General features: G+C 39.1%; 1 protein-coding gene across 8 annotated transcripts in view; it reads left to right on the top strand.

Annotated features, from left to right (window-relative positions):
• Positions 1–25,280, top strand: part of GABPB1 (GA binding protein transcription factor subunit beta 1) — a 71,180-nt gene that overhangs the window by 23,565 nt on the left and 22,335 nt on the right. For all 8 annotated transcript variants that reach the window (XM_038009976.2, XM_008016636.3, XM_008016631.3 and 5 more), the window contains 3 exons: positions 16,758–16,865; positions 21,202–21,369; positions 24,055–24,249. In XM_038009976.2, coding sequence (XP_037865904.1) covers positions 16,758–16,865; positions 21,202–21,369; positions 24,055–24,249 — 471 coding nt within the window. The remainder of the gene's footprint in view (positions 1–16,757; positions 16,866–21,201; positions 21,370–24,054; positions 24,250–25,280) is intronic.

Genomic DNA, 25,280 nt, shown 5'->3' with positions numbered 1-25,280 from the left:
CATGCCATTGTACTCCAGCCTGGGCGACAGAGCCAGACTGCATCTTAAAAAAAAACAAAACAAAAAACCCCCAAAATCCTTATATCTTATTTTAAAACATTGTGACTTCTTGCATATTCTGAAGTTAGTGACTTTAAGAAGTTTGACCAGGCTGGGCGTGGTGGCCCACGCCTGTAATCCCAGCACTTTGGGAGGCTGAGGCGGGCGGATCACGAGGTCAGGAGATCGAGACCATCCTGGCTAACAGGGTGAAACCCCGTCTCTACTAAAACCACAAAAAAGTAGCCGTGCGTGATGGCAGGAGCCTGTAGTCCCAGCTACTCGGGAGGCTGAGGCAGGAGAATGGCGTGAACCCAGGAGGCGGAGCTTGCAGTGACCGGCGATCGCGCCACACTGCACTCCAGCGTGGGTGACAGAGGGAGACTCGGTCTCAAAAAAAAAAAAAAGGTTTGACCAATGATTCTAGAACAGCTCTGTCCAGTAGAAATACAGTGAGCCACATATTATTATTATTATTTTGCCATTGATTGCTCCATTCTACATCCACAGAAATAGAACCAGACAGGGAGTGATGAGATTTGCACCTGGGTCACACAGCTGATCTGTGGCAGAGGTGGGGTCTCAACCTCTGGCTTTTAGCCATGCCTTTTTTTTTTTTTTTGACATAGCATCATATTGCCTTAGTGCCCTCAAAATATTATTTGTCCAGTTTATAGTTACTGACTATTGGAGGCCAAGTCTTGATCTAGTCCCACTTACCATGGGGTACACTTGTCCCTCTTCCTCATGGAAACAGTTTCATCCTGACACTCTCAAAGCACATTTCATCCTTTAGGGACTTCAGCTTTTTTAAATCACAAAATTTACTTAGGACCTGACTTTTAGAGTCAGAAAGGAACACCCATTACTGAGCACCTTCCTTGGGCACGGTGTTTTCAGGGAGCTACGCTTGTCTAGTGGGGCTGGCCCTCTAAAAAGTGGAGACAAGAAACAACCTACTCATAATCCCACAGTCTCCCCAAGGAGCCAGAGATTCTTGGGTCTAGCTAACCTCCTTTAACTATTTTCTAAACAGCTAGTACTATAACCTTAACTTGTGCCCATAAAAAGAACCATGGAGACCAGGTGGGGTGGCTCACACCTATAAACCTAGCACTTTGCGAGGCCGAGGCGGGTGGATTGCCTGAGGTCAGGAGTTTGAGACCAGTTTGGCCAACATGGTGAAACCCTGTCTCTACTAAAAATACAAAAAAATTAGCCGGGCGTGGTGGCATGCTCCTGTAATCCCAGCTATTTGGGAGGCTGAGGCAGGGGAATTGCTTGAACCCGGGAGGCGGAGGTTGCAGTGAGCTGAGATCGCGCCACTGCACTCCAGCCTGGGTGACAAGAGTGAGACTCTGTCTCAAAAAGAAAGAAAGAAAAAAAAAAAAGAGCCACGGAGACATTGGGAGCATTCAGGGCAGTGGATCACTGGAGGAGCTTCAAAGCCAGGGGAGCCCGCTTTTGAGGCTGAATGTCTCACCTACTAGCTTTGTGACCTTGGTCAGGTGACTTTTCCAAACCTTGGTTTTCCCATCTGTAATGTGAGTATAGGCAGTACAGCCCCTACTCCTAGGACTGTGTGTAGGGAGACGGTGCTTGGGCACACAGCACTCACCGAATGCAGGTCATTAACAGTGGGAGACAGCAGTAACTAAGATTTATTGAGCACTTACTGTTGACCTGGTGCTTGCCGTCAATGAACTCATTAAAAAATTTTTTTTTGAGATGAGGTCTCATTCTGTTGTCTAGACTGGAGTGCAGTGGTGCAATCACAGCTCACTGCAGACTTGACCTCCCTGGGCTCAGGTGATCCTCCCATCTCAACCTTCTGAGTAGCTAGGACCACAGGTGTGAGCCACCCGCCCAGCTAATTTTTATGTATTTTTTGTAGAGACAGAGTTTTGCCATGTTGCCCAGGCAGGTCTCAAACTCCAGGGCTCAAGCAATCCACCCATCTTGGCTTCCCAAAGTGCTAGAATTACAGGCATGAGCACCACACCCAACCATTGTTTTAAAATTAAATTTTAAATTTTATTTATTTATTAATGAATGAATGAACAACAGGATCTGACTCTGTTGCCCAGGCTGGAGTGCAGTGGCACAATAGTGGCTCACTGAAGCCTCAAACTTCTGGGCTTAAGTGATCCTCCCCCCACCCCCCAGCCTCCTGAGTAGCTGTAGCTGGGACTAGAGGGAGACCCCACTATACACAGCTAATTTTTTTTTTATTTTAGGGAGGGATGATGTCTCTCTATGTGTTGCCCAGGCTGGTCTTGAACTCCTGGGCTCAAGGGATGCTCCTGCCTCAGCCTCCCCAAATATTGGGAGCAACTGTGCCTGGCTAATTGCCTCTAATCCTCAGAACAACCCTGTGAGAGAGGTTGTGCTATTACCCTCATTTTACAGATGTATAAACTGAGGCGTAGAAAGGCTGAATGACCTCTCCCTGCCTCACTCTGGGTCCTCGGCCACTTCTTGCCTCTGCACGTGTTTTTTTTCCTTTCCCTTAGGCAGGGATAGAAAAAGGGCATCTATGTTGTCTTCTGGGGCCTGTAGTGAGAGTAGTGCATTCTATTAATTATGATTGGTTTTATTGTCATGGCTCCTAAAATTGATGGGCTAGCAGGGATTACTGCAGTACCAAGGTTTCCCATTTCCCCCATGGGCCTGATCCTAGGGTAGCAGCTTCCCGTTTCTCTGCATTAGTGCCTGCAGCTACAGATTTAATTTAAAAATTTCTAGTAGCCACTGTGCAGTACAGTCTCAAACTCCTAAGTTCAAGTGACCTTCCTGCCTTAGCCTCCCAAGTAGCTGGTACTGCAGGTGCACGCCACTGTGCCCAGCAAAATTAATTTTCGTAATAGCGTTTAATCCCTTATATCTAAAATATTATTATTATTATTTTTGGAGACAGGGTCTCACTCCTGTTGCCCAGACAGGAGTACAGTAGTGTGATCACAGCTCACTGCAGCCTTGACTTCCTAGGTTCAGGTTATTCTGTCATTTCAGCCTCCCAAGTAGTTGGGACTATGGGCATGTGCCACCATGCATGGCTGATTTTTTTGTATTTTTTGTAGAGACCAGGTTTTGCCATTTTGCCCAGGCTGGTCTTGAACTCCTGGCCTCAAGCAATCCACCTACCTCAGCCTCTCAAAGTGTTGGAATTACAGGCGTGAGCCACTGCACCTGGCCCTTCCAAAATACTGTTTCATCAAGTAATCAGTATAAAAGTTATTAATGGGATATTTTACATTCTTTCTTGATGGCAAGTCTTCAAAATCTGGTATGTTATATTTATAGCACATCTCAATTTGGACTAGCCACATTTCAATGCCCAGTATCATTGTATAACTAGTGGTTACTGTATTGGACACCTCATTTCTTTTTTTTTTTTTTTTGAGATAGAGTCTTGCTCAGTCGCCCAAGCAGGAGTGCAGTGGTGCAATCTTGGGTCACTGCAACCTCTGACTCCTTGATTCAGGTAATTCATCTGCCTCAGCCTCCTGAGTAGCTGGGACTACAGGCTTGCACCACCATATCTGGCTGATTTTTTTTTTCTTTGTATTTTTCACCATGTTGGCTGGGGTGCTCTCAAACTCCTGACCTCAAGTTATCCTCTGGCCTTGGCCTCCCAAAGTGCTGAGATTACAGGCATGAGTCACTGCGCCCAGCCTGGACACCTCAATTTTAGAATATACCCATTTGAAACCTTTGAACTCAGTTTGGTGTACTGATTTGATCTACTGTCATTGAGGGTGGTCTTGAGCTGATTTTGCTTTGTAATGTTATTGCTAGTTATTAGACAAGTTCTGGCTTCCTGCCTAGATTTTTCTATGCTAACTTGGCAGGTCCAAGAGTAATTCTGAGGGTCCCAGACAAAGCCAATATCTACATTTATTATGTTCACAATTTTCTCTTTTGACTAAAAAACAGGATTGACCTCAGATTTTTTTTTTTTGGTCACATCTGTCAATTTGAGTTGCTGCCAATAAAAAGATAATATTCAGGCAAGTTCCAGTCTTGTTTAGTTATAAGAAATTTTGTTACAACAAGGTTGACGTAAGTATTCAGTAAGCATTCTGTTATGATATTTCCTAGGGTTTGTGAAATTTAGATTACATTAAAAAAAGTCAAACGTTACGATGTTTTTGGTTATTCCAAGTATTTCTGGAGTTTCTACTGTGTGCCAAATATTGTTCATTCAATGGATTAATATTTGTTGAACTTTTTTTTTTTTTTTCCTGAGATTGAGTCTTGCTCTGTTGCCTAGGCTGGAGTACAGTGGTGTGATCTCGGCTCGCTGCAACCTCTGCTTCCTGGGTTCAAGTGATTCTGCTGCCCCAGCTTCCCGAGTAGCTGGGACTATAGGCACCTGCCACCATGCCTGGCTAACAGAATGCCCTTTTAATGCAGACTTTAAAAGTGATAAAAGGGTTGCCGCATCTTTTACTTTTAAGTCTTTCTCTCCTTGTGTGGTAGTGGGATGTCCTCAGATTCTGGTTAGTGAAAGAAAGTTATCTTAGAAGGAAGTTTTTTATCAACTTTGTGAGTATGATTTCATTGGAACTGGTCTTGACTTTAGGAAGATCTGGCTCTGAGATCAAGGTTCTAGCTGTGGGGAGTGGAGACCTTGTGGAGAAACAGTTATTCTTGTACACTGATAGTGGGAGTAAAAGTTGCTACAATTTTTTGGTAGATAATTTGGCAGTGTCTAATCACAATTAAAATGTGATTTTAAGCAAGTCTAGCAATCCTGCTTCTCACAATAATTTCTAGAACAATGCTAACTCGTGTGTATTGCAGCACTATTTGTAAAGATGAAAAATTAAAATAGGATCATATAAATAATATACTGTGTATTTGTTTCCTGTTCCTATAGTGTAATAATTTCCTATTTGCTATAACAAATTACCACAACCTTAGTGCCTTAAAACAACACAAATTTATTATTTTATAATTCTGGAAGTCTGAAGACCTAAAATTAGGATTTCGGCAGGATTGTTCCTTCTGGAAGCTTTAGGAGAGAATCTGTTTTCTTTCCTTTTCTAGCTTCTAAAGAATGCATGCATTTCTTGACCTGTGGCCCCTTCCTCCATCTTTAAGGCCAACAGCATAGTATCTTCACTTCTCTCTCATCCTCTCTCTGATCTCTGCTTCCTTCTCCCTAACTGTGACGTTTTGCTCCCAGTGTCACATCTCCTATTCTGATCCTGTCTCCCTCTTACAAGAACTCTTGTGATTACATCATACTTGGATAATCCAGGATAACCACCCTAGTCAGGATCCTTAATTTAATCATTTCTGCAGAGTTCTTTTTGCCATGTAAGGTAGCATATTCGCAGGATCTGAGAATTAGGATCTAGACATCTTTGGGGGAGCATTATTCAGCCTGTCACACTCCATAGTACTGTGCAGCCAATAAAAAAACCGTGTGTACTGACACAGGAAGATTTCACTGATAAAACAAGAGGATTGGCCAGGAGTGGTGGCTCACGCCTATAATCCCAGCACTTCAGGAGGCCAAGGCAGATGGATTACTTGAGGTCAGGAGTTTGAGACCAGCCTGACCAAAATGTTGAAACCCCATCTCTACTAAAAATGCAGAAATTAGCTGGGCCTGGTGGTACATGCCTGTAATCCCAGCTACTTGGGAGGCTGAGGCAGGAGAATTGCTTGAACCAGGGAGGCAGAGGTTGCAGTGAGCCAAGATTGTGCTATTCCATTCTAACCTGGGCAACAAGAGCGAAACTCCATCTCAAAAAAATAAAATGAAAAAAAGAAGATTGCTTGTGAATGGGGAAAAAAGCAAGTTGCCAAACAGTATAGTATGATCCCTTTTTGTGTGTTTTTTAATTTTAATTTTTTATTTTTGCCCACCCTCCTGACCCCTTTGTGTGTTTTTGTTTAAAAAGAAGTAAGCATTGTGTGTATGTGTTTCTATACGCATAGAAAAGATCTGGAAGAATGCACACTGAACATTTGGATAGTGGTTACTTCTGAGAACACAAGGATGTGTTGAGATGACTTTAAACTGTATAATTCTTATGTACAGTAAACGTGTTTGTTTATTGTGATTTTATTTATTTATTTTTGAGATGGAGTCTCACTGTGTCGCCTGGGCTGGAGTGCAGTGGCGCGATTTTGGCTCACTGCAACCTCTGCCTCCCGGGTTCAAAACAATTCTCCTGCCTCAGCTTCCCAAGTAGCTGGGATTACAGGCGGCTGCCACTACGCCCAGCTAATTTTTTGTAGTTTTAGTAGAGATGGAGTTTCACCATGTTGGCCAGGCTGGTCTCGAATTCCTGACCTTGTGATTTGCCCGCCTCAGCCTCCCAAAGTGCTGGGATTATAGGCCTGAGCCACCGCGCCCAGCCCTGTAATTTTATTTTCTGAAAGTATATGTGCAGAGTTCTGACTTGTAAGTGGGAGCTGAACAGTGGTTATACATGGATATACAGAGGCTAATAATAGGGAGGGTGGGAGAAGGGCAAGGGTTGAAAAATTCCCTGTTGGGTACAGTGTTCACTATTCAGGTGATGGGCACATTAAAAGGCCAGACTTCACCACTATGCAATATATACATGTAACAAACTGCACTCATACACCCTGAATCTATAAAAAATAAAAACTTTTTTGGCAGGGCACTGTGGCTCACGCTTGTAGTCTCAGAATTTTGGGAGGCCGAGGCTGGCGGATCATTTGGTCAGGAGATCGAGACCATCGTGGCTAACAGGGTGAAACCCCGTCTCTACTAAAAATACAAAAAATTAGCCGGGCGTGGTGGCAGGCGCCTGTAGTCCCAGCTACTCGTGAAGCTGAGGCAGGAGAATGGCGTGAACCCAGGAGGCGGAGCTTGCAGTGAGCCGAGATCGCGCCTCTGCACTCCAGCCTGGGCGACAGAGCGAGACTCGGTCTCAAAAAAAACAAAAAACAAAAAACTTTTTTTAAGGAAGAAAAAAATTATACGTGCGCATAGTTGAAAAAGTAAAAAATATAAGCCTTCTGATGAAAATCCTATAGTCAGTTGTGTTATTTCTACCCACCCCAGAACCCTCTATTCCCAGAGTTCTCCATTTTATAAATCTTTTAGCTCTTCGTATTTCTAAATAACAAATGTATGCTATTTCTTGATTTTTTTCCACATTAGATACCTTTTGATTTTCTACTTATGAAGATGAGGCTTCAGCTGTTTTTCCCTCACCATTTATCTTTTCAATATGATTACACTGAAAATTTTGCTCTACTTTACACCCCAGGAATTGTTATTCTTAGCTAATCCACGTCTGTACCACAAAGGAAATGTGTGTGTGTGTGTAAAGGGAAAACTATACAAGGGACATGTATACCTTTATGGTATAGTTTTTTCCTCCCCTCTGAAAAATAGTCTAGTTTTTTCTTTTCTTAGTTTTCTTGTATCGGTGATTAACCCATCCCAAACTCTCCACTGGCGTTCATTCTCTTCTTGGGAGACTTACCAGCCTGTCTTTTCTCTGGAGACCTCCTTCCTGGAACTGTGTTCTCTGGCTCCCATCTGGGTTTGCTTTCTATGCCTGTGTCACAGTTGTCTTGGGGTCTCCCTTCACCATCATTTTGGGTACTCTCTCCTATTCTGTTTATGTTGGATCCTTTATTTCCTGAAGGCCTTGATTATTCTTTCTGGTTTACTCTTGGTTTTGGTGGAACGTGTCATCTAGTGGTTTTCTGAAAAAGGGGTATATGGGAGATACATATATGGATATAATATTTGAAAATATCATTTTTTTAAAAAAAATAAAGGGGAAAAAAACTCCATTAGGTAAAATGGGCATGGGGGAAAAATCCAAATATACCAGAGTTCATGTGATGATTTTTCTGTTCAAAGGAATTACACTGGGAGACACTAAACTTAAATCGTTGGAGGACATGCCCTTTATATCCCAGCAGAGTCCCAGTGTTCTCCAACTTAGGACACAGGAAGAATTGAGAATAAGGGTCGGATTTTAAGATCAAAACTAGTGTTCTTTGGTAAATGTTTTTACTTTTCACTTGCTTCCTCTGCAAAATGGAGACAATAGTGATCTTGTTAAGGCACTTTAGATAAAATGAGACAATACAGATAAAGAGCAAGATGCTAGGGACTGTTTTTATTATTATTGAAATTGTTTTCTTATGAGACTGTAGGCAACTAAATTTGGAATATTTTCATACATGTACACATGATTATAATATGCTAAATTTTACTTGGAGTCATATTTTACGTACTTTTACTATGAGAAATGCTTTCAATATCTAATGTACATTAAAGACTTTATCACCTTATCTGTAACCTAATTTTGAAAAAATGCTTTTTAATAAAAGTTTTAATATTGCATTAGTAATATATGCTTGCTATAAAAAATGAAAACTTAGAAAAAAGTAGAAAAAAGGGAAAATTCATAATTTCCATTACCATGGTGTATTGTTTCCAAGTTTTGTTTTGTTTTGTTTTTAATTGTTTCTTTTTTCTTTTGAGACGGAGTTTTGCTCTTGTTGCCCAGGCTGGAGTGCAAAGGGGCAATCTTGGCTCACTGCAACCTCCACCTCCCGGGTTCAAGTGATTCTTCTGCCTCAGCCTCCTGAGTGGCTGGGATTACAGGCGTCAGCCACCACACCCAGCTAATTCTTTTTTTAAGTATTATTATTTTTAGTAGAGACGGGGTTTCATCGTGTTGGCGAGGCTCGTCTTGTACTCCTTACCTCAGGTGATTCACCTGCCTCGGGCTCCCAAAGTGCTAGGATTACAGGCATGAGCCATCATGCTTGAACCCAAGTGTTTTTCTGTTAAGATCATGGTATATATACAACTTAGAGTCCTGATTCTTAAACTGTCACATACTGTTTGTAAATATTTTCAAATGAATATATATAGTATTATTTTAAAAATATTTTTATCTTTTAGAGATCTGTACTGAAATATTTAGAGATAATATGGTGTAATGTCTAACACTTGCTTCAGAAGAGTGGATGGAGGTGGGAAATGAGTCGGCCATAAATTTATAACATTTAAACTAAATGTTGGCTATGTGGGAGTTTATTATATGACTGTCTACTTTATATATATTACAAATTTTTCATAATGTAAAATAAATCACTACAGTATTCCATTGTGACATATCTTTTTTTTTTTTTTAAGATGGAGTCTTGCTCTGTCGCCCAGGCTGGAGTGCCGTGGCGCAATCTTGGCTCACTGCAATTTCCGCCTCCTGGGTTCAAGTGATTCTCCTGCCTCAGCCTCCCAAGAAGCTAGGACTACAGGCGCCTAGGGCCACCATGCCCGGCTAATTTTTTGTATTTTTTTAGTAGAGACAGGGTTTCACCATGTTAGCCAGGATGGTCTCGATCTCCTGACTTCGTGATCCACCCGCCTTGGCCTCCCAAAGTGCTGGGATTACAGGCGTGAGCCACCGCGCCCGGCCTGACATTATCTTAATGTCTTTAATCATTGTTTGTAGTTGTTTTTTTCCTTATTTTAAATAGCATTAGCATTAATATATTTAGATTTTTGAAAAGTTTCCTTATGATGGGTTTATATGAGTAGAATTACTAGTCAAAGAGTATGAACATTTTAAAGACTTTGGATGTGTGTGTAGGATGTGTGTGTAATACAAAAAGTGGAGAAAATCTTTAGGAGATTTATATTGGATTTATAATTGTACTTACTGAGCATAAGAATTATATAAAAAGTTTATTTTAAAGTTTTAATGTGAGTAAAGGCTTATTAAATATATTTATAATAGGTGTAAAGATTTTTAAAATTCATACTCTTATTTAAGAGTGTTAGTAACCACTCACGTGGAACTAGTACTTTATGATTTTATAGAGCTTTCATGTCCAGTAGATGCCATAATCCTCACAACCACTCTATAAGCTGTAAATTACAGAAAAATTCAAAACAAAATAGACTCTAAGCTTTAACATGTAATTATTGGTAGTAATTCCTGTTACCACTAGATGGCTCTCTTGGCGTGTCCTTTTGAGCAAAAGTAGCTAGTTTGTATAATAGATTTATTATTAATATACTTTTTTTTTTTTTTTTTTTTTTTTTTGAGAGGGAGTCTGGCTCTGTTGCCCAGACTGGAGTGCAGTGGTGCAATCTCAGCTCACTGCAGCTTCTGCCTCTCAGGTTCAAGCGATTCTCCTGCCTCAGCCTCCTGAGTAGCTGGGACTCCAGGTGCGTGCTACCACGCCAGGCTCATTTTTTGTATTTTTAGTAGAGACGGGGTTTCACCATATTGGCCAGGATGATCTTGATCTCCTGACCTCGTGATCCACCTGCCTCGGCCTCCCAAAGTGCTGGGATTACAAGCGTGAGCCACCACGCCCAGCCTTAACATACATTTTAATTGGAGTAAAGAACTTATTTGCCACACCAAAAAAGCAATATATTTTTGTTGTTAAATGATTAAAAAAAAATCTAGCACTTTATCTCTGAGGATTTTTGTTTATTTGTTTTTGAGGCAATCTTGCTCTGTTGCCCAGGTTGGAGTGCAGTGGAGCAATCTTGGCTCACTACAACCTCTGCCTCACGGGTTCAGGGATTCTCCTGCCTCAGCCAGCTAAGTAGGGACCACACCAGGCTAATTTTTGTGTTTTTTTTTAGTAGAGATGGGTGGGGTTTCACCATGTTAGCTAGGCTGGTCTCAAACTCCTGGCCTCAAGTGATCTTCCCTTTTCAGCCTCCCAAAGTGCTCGGATTACAGGCTTGAGTCACTGCACCAATCCAGGATTTTAATATATAAATATTGAACTGAGTTTATTAGTGACTTGACCTGGAGCTATGTTCCCCTTGGTCAGTGTAGTTATATTATTACAATTGAGTTCCTCTAAGGGTCAAAAACTATGATGAGTGTGTGTGGTCCCTGTCAGGTGAGACAGAGTGAAAATGCTACGATTTTGTTGTTTTCATTATTTAAAACTACTAATTATCTTGACAAAATCAGAGCACCTTTGATTTTTGTCTTGCTTGATCTTATGTGTATTTTCTTCCATTGATTTCAATCTTATTAGATCCATTGCCACCTTTTTATAGTAAATATTTTGTATTGCCCCTTCTGCTAACTTTAAATGAAAATCATCGTTGCTGGGTGCAGTGGCTCATGCCTATAGTCCCAGCACTTTGGGAGGCTGCAGTAGGCAGATCGCTTGAGCCCAGGGGTTCAAGACAAGCCTGAGCAATGTGGCAAAAACTCATCTCTACAAAAAATACAAAAATCAGCCAGGTATGGTGGTGCACTCTTGTAGTTGCAGCTACTTGGGAGGCTGAGGCGGGAGGATTGGTTGAGCCTGGGAGGTCGAGTCTGTGGTGAGCTGTGATCTCGCCACTGTACTCCAGCCTGGGCTACAGAGAGAGTCTCTATCTCAAAAGAAAAGAAAGAAAATCATAGTTAATGTTACTGATCTGCATAATTTCAAAAAATCATGTTTTGATTATAATATAAAGGATAATTTGAAAAGAAGCAATTTATAATAAAATGTGTATTAAAATATGTAAATACTTGAGCACACTATATTAGATGTCACAGTGAGGTAGTAAAATGCTTATGCTGGCACATAAAATCACTGTGAATGTGATAGCTGAACAAGCTGATTGATATATGATATTGGTGATGCACATGCCAAAGTGGCATTGACATGATTTTCCAAAATGACAAACAACTCTTAGTAAATTTCTGAACAAAACAAATAGATTTATAGTACAGCTGCATCCTAGTATATTTGGAATACATTAACACTGTGGAAAAAATACATTTTGTTTACATGTTAGATTCCAGCCTTAGATATGTTTTCAATGGAATCTTTGAAAATTATCCAGAACATGTGACAATTCTTTGTCCTACAGGACTATTCCCTCCTTTGCTGGACCTCTCGTATCCATGGCACTTGCCCATTAAATGCTAGCAGAGCATCCGCACCTTCAGTCCCCAAAATGCCGCCATAAACATACAAAGGGCTCTCAAGGGGGCAGTGCTGCTACCAGTGAGAACCACTGATTTCTAAGAATCCATCTCATTAATCTACCATATGGCTGTATTGCTCATGGAAATTTAAAACCAGAGTAACTTAAGTGTATTTGGTCCTAAACTGTGATATATTTTAAATAATTAGGACAATTGAATAATTATGGACAAAGTTGATTTGTTCAAATGCTTCATGATTTTATTATAATTCATGTAAGCAGATATATGATTTATATTTTAAGTTCCCAACATTCTACATTTTCTTTATTTTTTTCTGCTCATCCCATCTAGTAAGTCAGGAACATAAAACTTCCCTTAATGTTATCATTTGCTTAGTTGACAGTCGTACAATGTAATTTGTCCCTTTGAAAAAAAATTTTAAAAATTAGGTAATATAGTAACATTATAGAAACTTTGTAAAATGAAGACAAAATTTCCCATAATCATTCCATCCTAAACAATTGTTAATATTTTTCAGTGTTTTATACTTTATATGCATATTTTGACAAAAAAAGTTTTATATCTTTTCATAATGTGGCATAAATTTTTTGTCGTTTATATAGCTTCAAAACTATTAGGTTAAATTACTGCATTTTGTTCCTTTTGATTCTACAATTCAATCATTTTCCTACCTTTAGATTGGTCACATTATAAGAGTTATTATATATAATATATATGTGTATGCATATATAATCTTTACTGATCTGTTTCAATATATCTTTCCTTTAGAATAGATTCTTAGAAGTGGGGTCACTTACTGGGTCAGTGGACTCAGATATTTCTGTAACTTGTTAAATTTACCAAGTTGACTAAAAAATAAAGCTGATCCACTTATATTACTATCAGCATATCTGAGTTGTCAATATATCAAAGTATCAGTTTCACCTAATTCTTGGCTGCATCAGTAATTACTTTAAAGTTATTTACTTTATGTTAACCTGATTAGCAGTGACACTGAGCATTTTTTGCCCTTGTGAATTATTTCTTTTTTCTTTTCTGTAAAATGTATGGCCTGTCTTTTAACTATTGATGTGTTGGGTCCTTGCTGTTTATTCCCCGCCCCTTTTCATTTTGAGTCAAGTCTTTTAAATAAGTAAAACATGACTGTTTCTTCTAGTCATTTTTGTGGTAAATATATTTCTTTGCCATTTCTTATTTTATTTTGATTATTTTAATAGTATAGAAAATACTATGTGTTATCAAAGAAAGAACATAAGATAGAGAGTCAAAAATCAGGGTTCTGGACAGAGATATTTATAGTACTTGTTATATTTGACAAAGGACTCATATCCAGAGCATATGTGAGAATGCTTACAAATCAATAAGAAAAAGACAGACAACCCAGTTTCAAAAAATGGGGAAAAGCCCTAAACTGGCACTTCACAAAAGATACTCAGATATCTAAACCATTTGGCAGTATGTATGCTGAATGAATGCAAACTGATTTTATATTACCTGCGTAAAACCTATTTAAAAATGTTTATTTTTGGAAAGATATATTTTGTTGTAAAGCCAAATTTATATCATTCAGAGTATAGGTGCTATATTTGTTAGTGTGACCAGTTCAGATTTTACCGTACTTCTGTAGGAGAGAGGTCAGTTTCTTTTTGCTTCATCCTGCTGTTTAATAGGAAATTATTTTTGCAGGTTTCTTGCCTGTTGAATATGATGTTAATTTTTACTGTCCAGCAGTTACATATTATCTAGGAAAAAATGCCTCATTGGAGATCAATAATCTCTATAGATCTTAGTGACTTTAAGCAGGATTGAGGAGTATTTTGGCTTTCAGTGACTCCATCAAGGTTATGAGACAATAGGAGAAAAAAAGGAAAGGAAATCAGAAATTCAAGGATGAAAATGTTGCAAGTATCACAGAGAAGAGTATTAAAAAAAAAAAAAAAACCCATGTAAATCCCACAAGCACATGTGGTTGTTTTTCCTATTCTTTACTGCAGAATATAATATAGATTTTTTTTTTTTTTTTTTGGAGATGGAGTCTCACTTATGCCCAGACTAGATTGAATTTTTTGTAGAGACAGGGTTTCACCCTGTTGGCCAAGCTGGTCTCGAACTCCTGACCTCAAGTCATTCGCCCACCTCGGCCTCAGGTGTGAGCTGCTGCGCCTGACCATAATATAGATTATTTTATTTTATTTATTTTTTGAGACGGAGTCTCGCTCTGCTGCCCAGGCTGGAGTGCAGTGGCCAGATCTCAGCTCACTGCAAGCTCCGCCTCCCGGGTTTACGCCATTCTCCTGCCTCAGCCTCCCAAGTAGCTGGAACTACAGGCGCCCGCCACCTTGCCCAGCTAGTTTTTTGTATTTTTTTTTAGTAGAGACGGGGTTTCACTGTGTTAGCCAGGATGGTCTGGATCTCCTGACCTCGTGATCCGCCTGCCTCGGCCTCCCAAAGTGCTGGGATTACAGGCTTGAGCCACTGCGCCCGGCCAATATAGATTATTTTTATCCTTACAAATGAAACAATTCTAAGAAATTCTTTCCTGCCTTGTGACAAAGGCCTGTTTGGGATATGTATATCTCACCTAATTATTGTGCAAGCCTCCAAGTGTTAGTATCTGTCCCTGGTTACCTCTTTTGTGCTTGATTATTCCCATCTTACTTAATTTACTAAAAATTATAGGCATAATTCTGTTTATTTTCATGGACAGCTTTTCTTATAATTACCCCTTTTAGATTTCTTCACAGCCCTTTTAATGATGTAGAACATTTCAGTTCTTCCTGGCAGAAATAACTTTTTTAAGCCCCATTTGCCAACTTCCTTCTCACACATACACTCCTTTCTCTTCCTTATTGAGTGCAGGTTGAGTATCCCTTATCTGAAATACTTAGTCCAGAAGTGTTTCAGATTTTGGGTTTTTTCAGATTTTGGAATATTTCCATTAATACTTACTGGTTCAGCATCCCTAATGCAAAAATGCAAAATCTGAAATGCTCCAATGAGCATTCCTTTGATGCTTAAAAAGTTTCAGATTTCAGATTTTTGGATTAGGGATACTAAACCTGTAATAATTGTTCATACCAGGTAGAGATACACTGATCAACCTGCCATTACTCTCTTTATAATTTATTTCCTCTTGACTACTTACCTAACCCTCAGAGTATATACTTTTTTTGAGATAAATTTATACCCCAGGCACATTTTTTCATTGTAAATCTCAGGGGTTCCATATTTCCCTTCCCTATAGGCCTAAAATGCTGCTTTTCCTTGTTTACGATACTGTATAACATAATTGAGTAATCTTCCAGCTGGATAGTCTTTCTGGTTTGGAAACTTTCTTCTGAGAACTGTCATCCCTTGAATTTGAATGTTTGTGATACATTCAAATCTTAATTTACCTATATTCTACTGTCATAATCTTTTTTTCTGACATGTATTTCAATATTTCTTATTCAAGAAGACACAAATACATACACACCCATGCACACCTCACATCCCAGGCTGGGACATTAGCCTTTTCAGATATTAAATTCAAGACACAAGATACTCTTTCCTGTTTTTTTGTTTTTTTTTTTTTGAGACAGAGTTTACTTTGTTGCCCAGGCTAGAGTGCAGTGGTGTGATCTCGGCTCACTGCAACCTCCACCTCCTGGGTTCAAGTGATTCTTGTGCCTCAGCCTCCTGAGGAGCTGGGACTATAGTTGTGAGCCCCCACACCCAGCCAATTTTTTATTTTTGGTAGAGATAGGGTTTCACCATGTTGTCCAGGCTGGTCTCGAACTCCTGGCCTCAAGTGATCCACCTGCCTCAGCCTCCCAAACTGCTGGGATTACAGGGGTATGTCATCGTACCTGGCCTCTAGCCTCTAATGAGACAAATAGTCTATTCATAATACTATTACTCTCTTTTTAGTATTTTCATAGAATGTGAATTATTTACTTTCTGCAAGAACTTAAATATACATTGCATGTAGGAGGGCAGAAAATTTGTATTTTAAAATTTTGAACACATTTACTATTGCAAAATAATTTATGGTAAGTTTAGTTTAATTTGCACCAACAACAGATGACAATATCTTGCACTTTATTTACTTTTATGAAAAATTTTATTGCTGCAAACCCTCCAGTGAAAACAATTAGTTGCCAGTTTTAAATTTTAGACCAACTTGGCTGGGCGTGGTGGCTCATGCCTGTAATCTCACCACTTTGGGAGGCCAAAGCAGGCAGATCATTTGAGGTCAGGAGTTTGAGACCAGCCTGGCTAACATGGTGAAACCCTTTCTCTATTGAAAATAGAAAAATTAGCTGGGTGTGGTGGTGCATGCCTGTAGTCCAAGCTACTTGGGAGGCTGAGGCAGGAGAATCACTTGAACTCAGGAGGCGGAGGTTGCAGTGAGCCAACACCGTGCCACCGCACTCCAGCCTGGGTGACAGGCCGAGACTCTGTCTCAAACATAAATAAATAAATAAATAAATAAATAAATAAATAAATAAATAAATAAAAATTTAGACCAGCTTTTCTCTGCTACTTACCTCTTACCAGATGTATTTGGAGAATTTAAACTACTTTTATTCTAAGTAAAAACTTAATGAGAAAGAAAAATGGATTCTAAAATCCAATATAAATTGTTTTTGTATGATCTGTAATTTTGTATTAACCATGGCACACTCTTTTGAAGGGATAATTGAGAATTGACTTATTAATAAAGACAGGAAGGGAAAATGTCATGTCATAATGTGTAAATGGAGATTTTGATGTTCAGTTCATCTATGTTTTGTTTAGATGTCCCTGGTAGATTTGGGAAAGAAGCTTTTAGAAGCGGCACGAGCAGGTCAAGATGATGAAGTTCGTATTTTGATGGCAAATGGAGCTCCTTTTACTACAGACTGGGTAAAGAATGATTTTAATGTTGTGGTTTTTTTTTTTCTTCTCAGTTTTGAGTTTTTGCAGAGAAAAATGTAGTCAGGATTGTGTTTATAAGTGGTAAAAAATTTTTTTTTTTGCAAATGTGTTTATTATTTTAGAATTATAACTAAAAGAAGTGGTTTATATTATTTTCTTTGATATTGGATAACCTTATCCAAATATTTCATCCACAAAGATTTTTTCTTTCAAAGTTTGGAGTGCATTAATGTGGCATGAATATAAACATGTGTCTGCTTGTGATTTAATTTAAAGGCCTTATAAATAGCACAGGTAGAATTTATAATTCAGAAAGATACTGATAAAGATTGGAGTTAGTGTTACAGTCAATCCTAAAAGAAAAACAAGTTTATGTTTCAATTAGTACTTGTAAAACTATTGCGAACATGATCAAAGAGGAAGAAAGGAATGGGAATGAGATCTTGACAACTATAGAAAGAAGGCAGTTGTGGGGAGGGCAAAAAAACATAACTCTTTAATTCTGGGGGCAAATAAAAAAGCATTGTATTGGGGATATGGAATGCTAGGAATCTGAATTAACCCTCCCATTGGTAACAACTAAACATTCCAGATTATTGGTTTTGTTGTTTTTACCTTCCTTTCTCTTGTTATTTTTACGTTTTTCATGAAAAACAAAACAAAATTTTTTATTATAGAAAATTTCAAATATATATCAATCCCTGTAATACTCTTCACCCAACTTCAAAAATTATCAAATCATGATAAATCTTGTTTCCTCTATAACTCTGTCTACTGTATTATTTTTTGTTCTGTGTTATTTTAAAGCAAATTCCAGGGACCATATCGTTTTATCCATAAATGTTTCAACTTGTATCTTTAAAGAATAAAGACTTTTTGATTAAACATGTTAAAGAAAATCTTCTTAAGTACACTGCTGAGTTAGAAAGAAGGAGCTAATCAATCTGAAAAACCAAGTGAAGGCTAAAACCCAGAGAAATTTTACCTAGAGAACATTAGGTGAACTCACACTTGTCTGGTGGGTTTTCCACCTCACTGACTTGGGGTACTAAAGATAAAGACCTGAGACTGTTCATGGAGAGAAGTCTGATAGGAGATCTCTTCTCATAATCCTGGAGTTCCAAAGAGCTGCACCTTCAGTGTAAGGTTAAGCAGGAATACCCTGTCCCTCCTTCTATCTGCTCCTGCCCTTGTCCCTGTTGCCATGATGCTGCAAAGATAATAAGCTGATGTGAACCAAGACATCAAATGGAGAGAGGAAAAAAATCTGATGGTGAGAATTTGGAATCACAAGGCATCCTTTGTACACACTTGCAGCCTGAACTCATAAATACTTGTGTAGTCTAAAAAACTGTAAACTGAGAAATGAGTTTGAAGTGATCTTTGGACTAGGGATTACCCCAGGTTCCTGACAGAAGCAGATGAGTATCCTCTCTGGAGGAACCTGGCTTCATCCCAGGCTTCATATCCACAAATGAAATTCAAAGGAAAGTGAGCAGTCAGAAATAACTAAACACATGGACACATGCCAGTTTGAACAGTAACCTGCTAAAACAACTGTCAACAGAAGCAGACCTGTAAGGACTTGAGATAAAATTTTAGTAACAGATTAGAAACTGCTAAAGAGAAAATTAGTAAACTGAAAGGTATGAAAAAAGATGATCCAGACTATATCACAGATAAAAATAGATAGAAAATGTAAAAGAGATGTTAGGAATCATGAAGGATCATATGAGAAAGTCTAATATCTGATCATAGATCCACAAAAAGAGCAAAAATAGGGATGAAACAATTCAAAGAGGTAATTGCTGATAATCCTCCAGAACTGATGAAAGATGGCAGCCCACAGATTTGAGTAGCCTAAGAAATCTCCAGCAGAATCAATTTAAAAACTAATCCATATCTAGATACATCATAGTGATGTTGTAGTACCTCAAGACAAAAAGATCTTTTTTTCTTTTCTTTTTTTTTTTTTTTATGAGATGGAGTCTTGTAATGTTGCTTGGGCTGGAGTGAAGTGGTGCAATCTTGGCTCACTGCAACCTCCACCTCCCGGGTTGAAGTGATTCTCCTGCCTCAGCCTCCCAAGTAGCTGGAATTACAGGCGCCTGCCACCATGCCTGGCTAATTTTTTGTATTTTTAGTAGAGTTGGGGTTTCAATATGTTGGCCAGCTGGTCTTGAACTCCTGACCCTGTGATCCACCTGCCTTGGCCTCCCAAAGCCAAAAAGATCTTAAGAAGGATTAGTATCCATAATACATAAGGAATTCCCATGGGTTAGCAATAAAAAGACAAGGCCATAGAAGACTGACTTTATATGGTACTTTATCAAGGAGAAAGTTTGATTAATAAACATGAAAAGATACTCAACTACATTAAGATTGAGGCAAATGCAAAGGAAAATCATGAAAAACTATTATATATCCACCAGATTAGCAAAAACAGTTGATCAGTACCAAGGCTTGGTGAGGAGATGATGGGAACTCTCAAATATTTTTGGTGGAAGTGTGGAATTGGTATAATCGTTTTGGAAGACAGTTTGGCAGCACATAGTAAATTTGAAGATGTACATACTGTGTGATGTAGCAGTTGGGCTTCTAAGACTATTCCCAAGAGAAATGTGTTCATGTGCCTAAAACATATACAAGACTTCTGTATTTAGCAGCAACATTATTCATAATAACACAAAAACTGGAAACAACCCAAATATTCATCAATATTGGTTAAATTAATTGTGGCTTACTCATTCAATGGAATATTATAGAACACAGAAAATTAGCAAGCTATATTTATATTTATTAATATGGTGAATCTCATGAATATAATATCAAGCAAAAGAAGGCAAGTCACAGAGAAATACATGCAGTATAATTCTGGAGGCTGAGATGGGAGATCGCTTGAGCCCAGGAGTTAGAGGTTACAGTGAGCTACGATTGCTCCACTGCACTCTAGCCTGGGTGGCAGAGCAAGAACCTGTCTCTAAAAAAATGAATTTTAAAAAAACCCCAAAAGCTACAAAAACTACATGGCCAGGTGTGGTGGCTCATATCCATAATCCCAGCACTTTGGGAGGCTGAGGGAGGAGGATCGTTTGAGCTCAGGAGTTTGAAGATACAGTGAGCTGTGATCACCCCACTATACTCCAGCCTGAGTGACAGAGTGAGACCTGTCTCAGAAAACAAAACAAAACAAAAAAACCTGCATATATGTGTATATGTTTTGCATCAATAACCAAGAAGGGAATGTCTCAGAAGACAAAAAAAAGTAGATCCTAATGTCAAACTGAGCAAAGCTCTTGGTTGCTAAATTGGCTGTTGAGATATTTTCATTAAATACTGACATTTAAGAGTATAGAAAAGGTTAGATAAAAAGTGACAAAGCATGGAGAAAGAAAGGATTGTTTAAGGAATTTATTTGATCTGCTGAGATGACCTTCGCTTGAAAATGTAAGGTTTAGCTAGGTTCGTTGGTGTGTGCCTGTAGTCCCAGCTACTCTGGAGGCTGAGGTGAGCAGATTGCTTGGGCGCAGCAGTTCAGAGCTGTAGTGTGTGATAATTGTACCTGTGACTAGCCATTGCACCCCAGCCTGGGCAACACAGTGAGGCCCTGTCTCTAATTAAGCAAACAACAATCAATCAAACAAACAAACAAATAAACAAAAAAAAAATATGTATATATAGAGAGAGGACTAAGGACTTTTATATATATATCCCACTTAATCTCTTCATAACATAGTGAACTGTTTTTTTTTTTTGAGATGGAGTCTCGCTCTGTCGCCCAGGCTGGAGTGCAGTGGCGCAATCTTGGCTCACTGCAACCTCTGCCTCCTGGGTTCAAGTGGTCCTCCTGCCTCAGCCTCCTGAGTAGCTGGGATTACAGGCACATGCTACCATGCCCGGCTAATTTCTGTGGTTTTAGCAGAGATGGGTTTCACCATGTTGGCCGGGCTGGTCTTGAACTCCTGACCTCAAGTGATCCACCTGCCTTGGCCTCCCAAAGTACTGGGATTACAGGTGTGAGCCACCACATCTGGCCACTGTCTCTTAATTTCTAATGAAATTAATTTTGTTCAGGCAGTTTATATGATAAAAAATAATGAAGAAAGAAAATTTGAATTAAAGGAAATACTGGATTTTTTTCTTCATTGAGAGTGGGAATTCTTCAAGGCATCTATGAAGAGGATGTGATAAGCATGAATCTAGTCATTTCTTTTGAGTTTTGAGTTACTATGTAAACAGATAATGTAAAGAAAATCTTTACTATATAAACAGAAGTGTACTAACAATACTGTAAATGTGGATTTTTTTTTTTTCTGTGGTACAGTTGGGAACTTCTCCACTTCATCTAGCAGCACAGTATGGTCATTATTCCACCACAGAGGTACTGCTCCGAGCTGGTGTAAGCAGAGATGCCAGAACCAAAGTGGACCGAACACCATTACATATGGCAGCTTCTGAGGGCCATGCCAGCATAGTAGAGGTTTTACTTAAGGTATGTGTTCTCTTTTTGCACTTTGCTTTTAAAAGGCTTTAGAGTTTTATAAGAAGGAGAGGGAACTAGTTTTTGTTAAATGCCTACTTAGTATTTTATCTATAGTATTTCATTTTTTGTGTGTATAAGCCTATTAAATGAAAATTATCTTACAGCTTTCATTTCATGAGGGACAAAACTTTCTTTAGGTATATTCTTAGTTAAGTCAACTAATTTATTTCTTGGACCTTGGTCTATCTTATGGTGAGGGACTACAGCGTTTTTTTCTTTTTTCTTTTCTTTTTTTTTTTGAGACGGAGTCTGTCTCTGTCACCCAGGCTGGAGTGCAGTGGTACCATCTCGGCTCACTGCAACCTCCACCTCCCGGATTCAAACGATTTTCCTGCCTCAGCCTCCTGAGTAGCTGGGACTACAGGCACCCACCACCACGCCTAGCTAATTTTTGTATTTTTAGTAGAGATGGGATTTCACCATATTGGCCAGACTGGTCTCGAACTCCTGACCTTGTAGAAAATTCTGAAACATAGAGTGATAGATGTTCTACTTGATCCTTCTTATTCTGGCCTCTAGATCAGCCTATGAAAAAGAAATACAATAGAAGCCATAAATGCAAATCACGTATACTGTAATTCTAAATATTCCAGTAGCTACATTTAAAAAGTAATTCTAATTTTATATTTTATTTAACCCAATATATACAAAGATTATCATTTCAACATGAAATCAGTATAAAAATTATTATTATTATTATTATTATTTTTCTGAGATGGAGTCTAGCTTTATTGCCCAGACTGGAGTGCAGTGGCATGATCTTGGCTCATAGCAACTTCCGCCTCCCAGATTCAAGCAATTCTCCTGCCTCAGTCTCCTGAGTAGCTAGGATTACAGGTGCCCGCTAACCCGCCTGGCTAATTTTTGTATTTTTCGTAGAGATGGAGTTTCACCATGTTGGTCAGGTTGGTCTCTAACTCCTGACCTCAAGTGATCTGCCCGCCTCGGCCTCCCAAAGTGCTGGGATTATAGGGGTGAGCCACCACGCCCAGTCCAGTACAAAAATTATTAATGAGATGTATTACATTCTATTTTTTTGGTATGTTTTTCAATTTCAATGTGTGGTTTTTTTTTTTTTTTTTTGGATGAAGTTTTGCTCTTGTTGCCCAGGCTGGAGTGCAGTGGCGTGATCTTGGCTCACCAAAACCTCTGCCTGCCAGGTTCAAGTGATTCTCTTGCCTCAGCCTCCCGAGTAGCTGGGATTACAGGCATGCACCACCAGGCCCCGCTAATTTTTTGTATTTTTAGTAGAGACGGGGTTGCTCCATGTTGGTCAGGGTGGTCTTGAACTCCCGACCTCAGGTGATCTGCCCGCCTTGGCCTCCCCAAGTGCTGAGATTATAGGCATGAGCCACTGCACCTGGCCTCAGTGTGTGTTTATACATATAGTACATCTCTATTCTGGCTAGCAGCATTTCAAATGCTCAAAAACTACATGTGTCTATTGACTGTCATATTGGACAATACATCTCTAGTTAGCTTACTTTCAGTTCTTTATGGTGCACTGGTTTTCTTTTTATAATTTTTTTATTTTTATTTTTTCTGGGTTATAGTGGTTTTGAAAGCAAAAGTTTTTTTTGTGTGGAAATGAGGAACCAAGGGACCAGCTGCTATACAAACATTAAAGAAGCTTTTAGAGGAATGCTCATAGTTTCCTTCATTTCTTATGCCATTCTAGCTCTTTATGCCCATAGCTGGGTGACTGAAAAAGTAATTGCCTCATTCCTAAGAAATTAGAAGGAAAACAGGAAATTCAGCATGAGAGAAAAATGATTAAGTGACAGATTAAGTGGTGATTGTAAGTGACAGATTAAGTGGTGATTGCTGGGACATGTGTATGTGTGTGTTATATATATTTATTTTCTTTTTCTTTTTCTTTTTTCTGAGATAGGCTCTCACTCTGTCACCCAGGTTGGAGTGCAGTGGTGCAATCTTGGCTCATTGCAACCTCCGCCTCCCAGGCTCGAGCAATCCTCCCAACTCAGCCTCCTGAGTAGCTGGGATCACAGCTGTGTGCCACCACACCCAGCTAATTTTTTGTATTTATTTATTTATTTATTTATTTGAGATAGCATCTCGCTCTGTTGCCCAGGCTGGAGTGCGGTGGCATGATCTTGGCTCATTGCAACCTCTGCCTCCTGGGTTCCAGTGATTCTCCTGTGTCAGTCTCCCATGTAGCTGGCATTACAGGTGTGTGCCTCCGTGCCTGGCTAATTTTTGTAGTTTTAGTAGAGATGGCGTTTCACCATGTTGGCCAGGCTGGTCTCGAACTCCTAACCTCAAGTTATCTGCCTGCCTTAGCCTCCCAAAGTGCTGGGATTACAGATGTTAGCTACCATGTCTGGCCCTTAATTTTTTGTGTTTTTTTGTATTGTAGAGATGGGGTTTTGCCATGTTGCCCAGGCTGGTTTCAAACCCCTGAGCTCAGCCGATCCAACCGCCTTGGCCTCCCAAAGTGTTGGGATTACAGGTGTGAGCCACTGCACCTGGCCTGGAACTTGTATTTAACATATACAAATAAAGAATTGATTATGTTATTTGTTCTTACTTTAAAGCACAGACTAATAATTTCATATCAGGAATTTTTTATATAATATTTCATATGTTAGTAATCTCTTTGAAATATTTTTGTAGCATGGTGCTGATGTCAATGCAAAGGACATGTTAAAGATGACAGCTCTCCATTGGGCCACAGAACACAATCATCAAGAGGTGGTGGAACTTTTAATCAAATATGGTGCTGATGTACACACGCAAAGTAAATTTTGTAAAACTGCATTTGATATTTCAATAGACAATGGAAATGAAGATTTAGCAGAGATATTACAGGTAACTTTTGACTTTTAATTTAAGAACATAAAGAAAAAGAATTATCAGTAGAGGGATCTCTTATATTGTGGATGATTTAAACTATTTCGTTTGTAGCCTTTCATTTTGGGCTTAGTTATTTTGGATAGGCCTTTTTCTCTTTCACTTCCTCTTTGTTTATTACTATTCATTTTCTTGATTATAAGGCCAGTCTTTTCATTAACGTTACATAAGGTGATTACTTTCTGATTTTTAAGTTTCTAAATTTCCCTTTAGACGTTTTTGTTTTTTTTTTTTTTTTGAGCTGGAGTCTTGCTCTGTCACCCAGGCTGGAGTATAGTGGCGCGATCTTGGCTCACTGCAACCTTTGCCTCCTGGGTTCAAGCAATTCTTCTGCCTCAGCCTGCTGAGTAGCTGAGACTACAGGTGCATGCTGCCACGTCCTGCTAATTTTTTGTATTTTTAGTAGAGATGGTGTTTCACCATGTTGCCCAGGCTGGTGTCGAACTCCTGAGCTCAGGTGATCTGCCTGCCTCGGCCTCCCAAAGTGCTGGGATTACAGGTGTGAGCCACTGCGCCTGGCCCTAGACATTTTATTCTATTATTTTTGTTGCATTTTGATACTATATGATTTTTCCAGGTCTACTATAAATGACTTTATAAAAATTAAAAAATGTATATATTAGCAACCGTAATAACATCCCTTGAGTGAGTGATGCAGTTTGATTTGTTTCTTTTATTTTTCAACATCCTCAAAAAGATCTGCTGTTTTTGGCTTTTGGGAAGATTTTTCTAGTAACTAACATTACTTCTCTTATTTTCAGCCATATGATATAATATAAATTATCTTCTTTAATTAATGCCTCTTCTTGCCTGTTTGTTCCTGATCCCAGCAGTAGAACTCTTCTTTTCTAAGACTGTCTAACTCCTTTGAGCTTTCACTAGTTACTTAAAAGATGTTTTATGTTCAGGAAAATGAATTCTACCATGCCTCTTTCCATTCCTTTTACTCTTAGGAGTGCAGTTTGGGGGTTGGAGTTGAAGATGGGGAA

This window comes from Chlorocebus sabaeus, chromosome 26 (assembly GCF_047675955.1).
Source record: "Chlorocebus sabaeus isolate Y175 chromosome 26, mChlSab1.0.hap1, whole genome shotgun sequence".
NCBI lineage: Eukaryota > Metazoa > Chordata > Mammalia > Primates > Cercopithecidae > Chlorocebus > Chlorocebus sabaeus.
Note: the sequence above shows the minus strand (reverse complement) of the source record. Positions and strands in the feature narration are given on the sequence as shown.